Here is a 7810-nt window from a genome sequence, read left to right as displayed (position 1 = left end):
TGGGTGTGATGTCTTGCGGTGGTGTAATACTCTGTACATTAGGCGGTGGGTGCGATGCTCTGCGGTGGTGTAATACTCTGTACATTAGGCAATGGGTGCATACTCTGCGGTGGTGTAATACTCTGTATATTAGGCGGTGGGTGTGATGTCTTGCGGTGGTGTAATACTCTGTACATTAGGCGGTGGGTGTGATGTCCTGCGGTGGTGTAATACTCTGTACATTAGGCGGTGGGTGCGATGCTCTGCAGCCCAGTCATCTCTTCCCATCAGTGCTGTGGTTACACAGACAACTGCCTCCAGCCTGGGGTAACGCCATCGCCCTCTGGTGTCAGGCCTGGAGTACAGCTCCGCCAGGTTCCACTCTCCTAGTCTTTCCTTCACCATATTGTAAAGTCCCCACCAGGACAAAGCAGAAGTGAGACGCCGGAGCATGCGGTGGTTTTCTCACTGACATTTCCGACCACAAGGCGAGGATTATCAGTGTTATGTGGAGTGGCCCTTTAAGAAACTGTTGTCTTCTGAGGTCTTCCCTGAGGCTGCTGATACAGGAAGGAAGGAGAGTTTCCTGGAGGCGACAATGCAGAAGGACAAGAAGTGTCTACATGCAGAGGGACTACAATTCCCAGCATGCACACAGGACCTGACTACTTCTGGGACTAGAGGTAGAGGCTTCGGGCAGCGGTAGTAACTGCACACAGGGATCACCGCACACATTTAATGGCGCAGAACAAAAAAAATACAAACGGCCTAAACAGCCGGAGGAAGGCGGTGACCACGAGAAGTGACACTACAAGCGTGGTATCAGGAGGTTACTGAGCACGGACCGAGCGGCTGCCACACCAACCAATCAGAACTCAGCTCACAGACATGCAAGACCAGCAAGAGCATGAAAGCTGACCACTGATTGGTTGCTAGGGGTAACATTATTCAATAAACTTTATTTATAAGCACAGACAATCGTAGACAAAGAGGGTTTTGTTCTACTGATGGAGAGTTAAAGATGGTGGAAATTAAGCAAGAACCATCAGAGTCTGTGTGGAGTCTGCAGAGGGGAACAGTGGGGGCGCCAGTGAGGGACAGATGATGCAGACGCTCTTAAGCACTTAAATATACAGGCAGACATGTCCTACATCCCATGCCGCGCCACACGCTCAGTTCACTTTCGCTCCACGGTTAAGAGTCTCATACGTGGCCTTGTCTGTCGGTCCGAGACCCTGAGAACAGAAAAGTGTAATCACAGAATCATCCCAAATATACAAAGCACTACAAATCCCAGCAGGAACAGCACATGATAATGCTGAGCGTTCTCTTACCTCTCCTGTATTATTCTGCAGATCAGTGTATCTAATCCTCCCCTGTGCCGTACCATGTATCAGTGTATCTCATCCTACCCCACACAGCACAGTCTGCCAGTGTATCTAATCTTCTCGTGCAGCACAGTCTGCGGATTAGTGCATCCAATCCTCTTTCGGACAGTGTATATTATCCTAGCCTGTGCGGTACTGTCTACCCATTAGTGTATCTAACCCTGCTCTGTGTGATACATGAGCAATAGGTGATACTTACAGTGTAGACGCCTTCACCCCCCTGGAAAAGAGCAGAGACATACATGGATTAGATACATCACACACACAGCGGAGCCCCCAGACCGTGATTACTGGCCCCGCCACACACAGCGGAGCCCCCAGACCGTGATTACTGGCCCCGCCACACACAGCGGAGCCCCCAGACCGTGATTACTAGCCCCCACACACACAGCGGAGCCCCCAGAACGTGATTACTAGCCCCTACACACACAGCGGAGCCCCCAGACCGTGATTACTGGCCCCTACCTACACACACACACAGCGGAGCCCCCAGACCGTGATTACTGGCCCCTACCTACACACACAGCGGAGCCCCCAGACCGTGATTACTGGCCCCTACCTACACACACACACACACACACAGCGGAGTCCCCAGAACGTGATTACTGGCCCCTCCACACACACAGAGGCGCCCAGATGGCGATTACTGGACCCTCCACACACACACACAGAGGAGCCCCCAGATGGAGATTACTGGACCCTCCACACACACAGCGGAGCCCACAGTCGGTGATTACTGGACCCTCCACACACATAGCGGACCCTCCAGACAGTAATTACTGGACCCTCCACACACACAGTGGAGCCCACAGTCGGTGATTACTGGACCCTCCACACACACAGTGGAGCCCACAGTCGGTGATTACTGGACCCTCCACACACACAGCGGAGCCCACAGACTGTGATTACTGGACCCTCCACACACACAGCGGAGCCCACAGACTGTGATTACTGGACCCTCCACACACACAGCGGAGCCCACAGACTGTGATTACTGGACCCTCCACACACACAGCGGAGCCCACAGACTGTGATTACTGGACCCTCCACACACACAGCGGAGCCCACAGACTGTGATTACTGGACCCTCCACACACACAGCGGAGCCCACAAGCAGTGATTACTGGACCCTCCACACACACAGCGGAGCCCACAGATGGTGATTACTGGACCCTCCACACACACAGCGGCGCCCGCAGACGGCGATTACTGGACCCTCCACACACACACACAGAGCGGAGCCCCCAGACGGCGATTACTGGACCCTCCACACACACAGCGGAGCCCCCAGACGGCGATTACTGGACCCTCCACACACACAGCGGAGCCCCCAGACGGCGATTACTGGACCCTCCACACACACAGCGGAGCCCCCAGACGGCGATTACTGGACCCTCCACACACACACACAGAGCGGAGCCCCCAGACGGCGATTACTGGACCCTCCACACACACAGCGGAGCCCTCAGACGGTGATTACTGGACCCTCCACACACACAGCGGAGCCCAGATGGCGATTACTGGACCCTCCACACACACACAGAGGAGCCCCCAGACGGAGATTACTGGACCCTCCACACACATAGCGGACCCTCCAGACAGTAATTACTGGACCCTCCACACACACAGCGGAGCCCACAGTCGGTGATTACTGGACCCTCCACACACACAGTGGAGCCCACAGTCGGTGATTACTGGACCCTCCACACACACAGCGGAGCCCACAGACTGTGATTACTGGACCCTCCACACACACAGCGGAGCCCACAAGCAGTGATTACTGGACCCTCCACACACACAGCGGCGCCCGCAGACGGCGATTACTGGACCCTCCACACACACACACAGAGCGGAGCCCCCAGACGGCGATTACTGGACCCTCCACACACACACACAGAGCGGAGCCCCCAGACGGCGATTACTGGACCCTCCACACACACAGCGGAGCCCCCAGACGGCGATTACTGGACCCTCCACACACACAGCGGAGCCCCCAGACGGCGATTACTGGACCCTCCACACACACACACACAGAGCGGAGCCCCCAGACGGCGATTACTGGACCCTCCACACACACAGCGGAGCCCTCAGACGGTGATTACTGGACCCTCCACACACACAGCGGAGCCCACAGACGGTGATTACTGGACCCTCCACACACACACAGCGGAACTCCCAGACGGTGATTACTGGCCCCTCCACACACACAGTGGCGCCCAGATGGCGATTACTGGACCCTCCACACACACACAGAGGAGCCCCCAGACGGAGATTACTGGACCCTCCACACACATAGCGGACCCTCCAGACAGTAATTACTGGACCCTCCACACACACAGCGGAGCCCACAGTCGGTGATTACTGGACCCTCCACACACACAGCGGAGCCCACAGACGGTGATTACTGGACCCTCCACACACACAGCGGAGCCCCCAGACAGTGATTACTGGACCCTCCACACACATAGCGGACCCTCCAGACAGTAATTACTGGACCCTCCACACACACACAGCGGAGCCCACAGACGGTGATTACTGGACCCTCCACACACACAGCGGAGCCCACAGACGGTGATTACTGGACCCTCCACACACACAGCGGAGCCCACAGTCGGTGATTACTGGACCCTCCACACACACAGCGGAGCCCACAGTCGGTGATTACTGGACCCTCCACACACACAGCGGAGCCCACAGTCGGTGATTACTGGACCCTCCACACACACAGCGGAGCCCACAGTCGGTGATTACTGGACCCTCCACACACACAGCGGAGCCCACAGTCGGTGATTACTGGACCCTCCACACACACACACACACACAGCGGAGCCCACGGACGGTGATTAATGGACCCTCCACACACACACACACACACACACACACACACACACACACAGAGGAGCCCACAGACGGTGATTACTGGACCCTCCACACACACACACACAGCGGAGCCCCCAGACGGTGATTACTGGACCCTCCACACACATAGCGGACCCTCCAGACAGTGATTACTGGACCCTCCACACACACAGCGGCGCCCATAGACTGCGATTACTGGACCCTCCACACACACACAGCGGAGCCCCCAGACGGCGATTACTGGACCCTCCACACACACAGCGGAGCCCACAGACGGTGATTACTGGACCCTCCACACACACACACACACACAGAGCGGAGCCCCCAGACGGCGATTACTAGACCCTCCACACACACAGCGGAGCCCACAGACGGTGATTACTGGACCCTCCACACACACAGCAGAGCCCACAAGCGGTGATTACTGGACCATCCACACACACAGCAGAGCCCACAGACGGTGATTACTGGACCCTCCACACACACAGCAGAGCCCACAAGCGCTGATTATTGGACCCTCCACACACACAGCAGAGCCCACAGACGGTGATTACTGGACCCTCCACACACACAGCAGAGCCCACAAGCGCTGATTACTGGACCCTCCACACACACAGCGGAGCCCACAGACGGTGATTACTGGACCCTCCACACACACAGCAGAGCCCACAAGCGCTGATTATTGGACCCTCCACACACACAGCAGAGCCCACAGACGGTGATTACTGGACCCTCCACACACACACAGCGGAACTCCCAGACAGTGATTACTGGACCCTCCACACACACAGCGGAGCCCCCAGACCGTGATTACTGGCCCCTCCACACACACACACACACACACACACACACAGCGGAGCCCCCAGACCGTGATTATTTGCCCCTCCACACAAACACACACAGCGGAGCCCCCAGATGGCAATTACTGGACCCTACACACACAGTGGAGCCCCCAGACAGCGATTACTGGATCCTCCACACACACACAGCGGAGCCCCCAGATGGCGAATACTGGACCCTACACACACAGCGGAGCCCCCAGACAGCGATTACTGGACCCTCCACACAGTGATTACTGGACCCTCCACACACACACACACACACACACAGAGGAGCCCCCAGATGGAGATTACTGGACCCTCCACACACACAGCGGCGCCCACAAGCGGTGATTACTGAACCCTCCACACACACACAGCGGAGCCCCCAGACGGTGATTACTGGACCATCCACACGCACACACACAGCGGAACCCCCAGACCGTGATTACTGGACCCTCCACACACACAGCAGAGCCCACAAGCGGTGATTACTGGACCCTTCACACACACACACACACACACAGTGGAGCTCCCAGATGGCGATTACTGGACCCTCCACACACAAACACACACACAGCGGAGCCCCCAGACGGTGTTTACTGGACCCTACACACACACAGCGGAGCCCCCAGACGGTGTTTACTGGACCCTCCACACACACAGCAGAGCCCACAGTCGGTGATTACTGGACCCTCCACACACACAGCGGAGCCCCCACACGGTGATTACTGGACCCTCCACACACACAGCAGAGCCCACAAGCGGTGATTACTGGACCCTTCACACACACACAGTGGAGCTTCCAGACGGCGATTACTGGACCCTCCACACACACACAGCGGAGCCCCCAGACGGTGTTTACTGGACCCTCCACACACACAGCAGAGCCCACAGTCGGTGATTACTGGACCCTCCACACACACAGCGGAGCCCCCAGACGGTGATTACTGGACCCTCCACACACACAGCAGAGCCCACAAGCGGTGATTACTGGACCCTTCACACACACACAGTGGAGCTCCCAGACGGCGATTACTGGACCCTCCACACACACACAGCGGAGCCCCCAGACGGTGTTTACTGGACCCTCCACACACACAGCAGAGCCCACAAGCGGTGATTACTGGACCCTCCACACACACAGCGGAGCCCACAAGCGGTGATTACTGGACCCTCCACACACACACAGCGGAGCCCACAGACGGTGATTACTGGACCCTCCAATCGAGTTTGACAACACATGGGTCACACAAGTGTGGAGCGCCCCTTGTAAAAAGACTGCTTGTATTAAGCCACATCGGCGCACTTCCCAAAGGGAGAGAAGGCAGAGCCTCCGGCTGAGAGGACCCACAGCCGAGGTCACATGTAATGTATGTGAGGCTGATTATTGGCTGCAGGCGACCGATTCTCACCGTCCGCTAGGCATCACAGTAAGGGCCGACATCACACATACTTGGGTGTATGGGTCATATGTACGGTTGTATCCATGAATACTCAGAGCTCTGTCCTCTTGGGTCAGAAGAGCTCACACTCTACCCCATACAGGAAGCAGCAGGGGAGGGGGGTCTACAGCTCACAGCGTGAGACACGGGAAGTGGTCAGCAGCCACGGACAGCATTTTCTTCTTTCGCTATGAGTTGGTAACATAGCTGTGGGGGGGGAAGGGCAGCGGCAGTGCGTCTGGGGGTAGAATGTCAGCTCCGGGGTCCAGCAGCTGCGCTGTGTCCTTACCTTCACCGTCATCTCGGTCTCGGCCTTCCCGATTTCACTGTAGATCTGCCTCTCGGGGTACTGCAGATGCTGCAGGAACAAGAGTCGTTAGCACCACGACACAGACAGTTCAGTCCTTATATCACGCCATATTAATCACCTCGTAATGCCCCGCCCCCGACTCTGCTTTCTTGGCTTTGGCCGTCTTCACCTGTAAGAAAAATAAAAGCCGGAGGAAAGGTGGGATGAGAACGATATAACTGACTGTGAGCCACATACATGGTCCTGAACAGCCAGAAGTGCACTGACCTTCAGGTGGCAGTAGAGAGCGGTGAGGACAATCCCGTAGAGGAAGAGGATGCCGTCCAGGATGTAGCAGATCTCCGGCTCTTGCATACCTGCAGGTAATGTGATAATGACGCTCGCTCCGCAGGTTCTGCGAGAGAAATAAAAAATGTCAGGAGATCTGAAAAATTGTCGCTTGACACCGAGCACAACGCTGTCTGGTACAGACAGGACCACCATGAATCTCCTGCACCCCCAAAAGGAACCAGATCATAAAGACGGTGGAAACATCAGATCTCTCCCCTCGGACAGCACAACAAAGTATCAAGAAAGCAGATTCCAGAATTGTACAATGACAGGTTTGTGTGTTTTCTGCCCCAATAATTGGAGGTAACGGAGCAGTTACCTTCACGTCCTCGTAGTCCGGGTGCAGGGCGTGGTTTGTGCGCTGTCCGAGCTCTGCAGGGCGGAACGCTCCGTGTCCAGACCAATGCAGGAAGTGACTCTCTGCCCAGCCCCCGCCGCAGAGAACACGTAGATGCGGGGGGGGGGGGGGGGGGGGATTCTATTCTGGGCTTTACAAGAAAATTTTAAGGAAATCGGAGGTTCCTTATTTTGCTGTGATGACGGCCGTGGCTCCTGCCTGGCGCCCTTGTACAGTGGTCTGAGCGATGAGAGTTGGGGGGAGTGTAGTTATCCACAGTTCCCTAAACATGTAGCTCCCCCGGCGGACGGGCCGATTCCTGCAGCTTCATACAATTGCCTCAT

At 56.4% G+C, this 7810-nt stretch overlaps 1 protein-coding gene across 1 annotated transcript; it reads right to left on the bottom strand.

Annotated features, from left to right (window-relative positions):
* Nucleotides 1-701: 701 nt before the first annotated feature.
* Nucleotides 702-7562, bottom strand: FCER1G (Fc epsilon receptor Ig). Its single transcript, XM_069728872.1, has 6 exons — nucleotides 7449-7562; nucleotides 7067-7193; nucleotides 6918-6968; nucleotides 6779-6847; nucleotides 1567-1587; nucleotides 702-1214 (listed from the first exon to the last, which is right to left on the bottom strand). The coding sequence occupies exons 2-6, from the start codon at nucleotides 7151-7153 to the stop codon at nucleotides 1152-1154; spliced, it is 291 nt and encodes a 96-aa protein (XP_069584973.1). The 5' UTR covers nucleotides 7154-7193; nucleotides 7449-7562; the 3' UTR covers nucleotides 702-1151.
* Between the last annotated feature and the right edge of the window lie 248 nt (nucleotides 7563-7810).

This window comes from Ranitomeya imitator, chromosome 1, assembly GCF_032444005.1.
Source record: "Ranitomeya imitator isolate aRanImi1 chromosome 1, aRanImi1.pri, whole genome shotgun sequence".
Taxonomy (NCBI): Eukaryota; Metazoa; Chordata; class Amphibia; order Anura; family Dendrobatidae; genus Ranitomeya; species Ranitomeya imitator.
Note: the sequence above shows the minus strand (reverse complement) of the source record. Positions and strands in the feature narration are given on the sequence as shown.

Coding starts and splice junctions, on each gene's coding strand:
- FCER1G (XM_069728872.1), bottom strand. CDS start 7,153: ATGCAAGAGCCGGAGATCTGCTACATCCTGGACGGCATCCTCTTCCTC. Junction 6,969..7,066: donor CTCTCTACTGCCACCTGAAG/GTCAGTGCACTT, acceptor TTTTTCTTACAG/GTGAAGACGGCCAAAGCCAA. Junction 6,848..6,917: donor CGGGGGCGGGGCATTACGAG/GTGATTAATATG, acceptor TTGTTCCTGCAG/CATCTGCAGTACCCCGAGAG.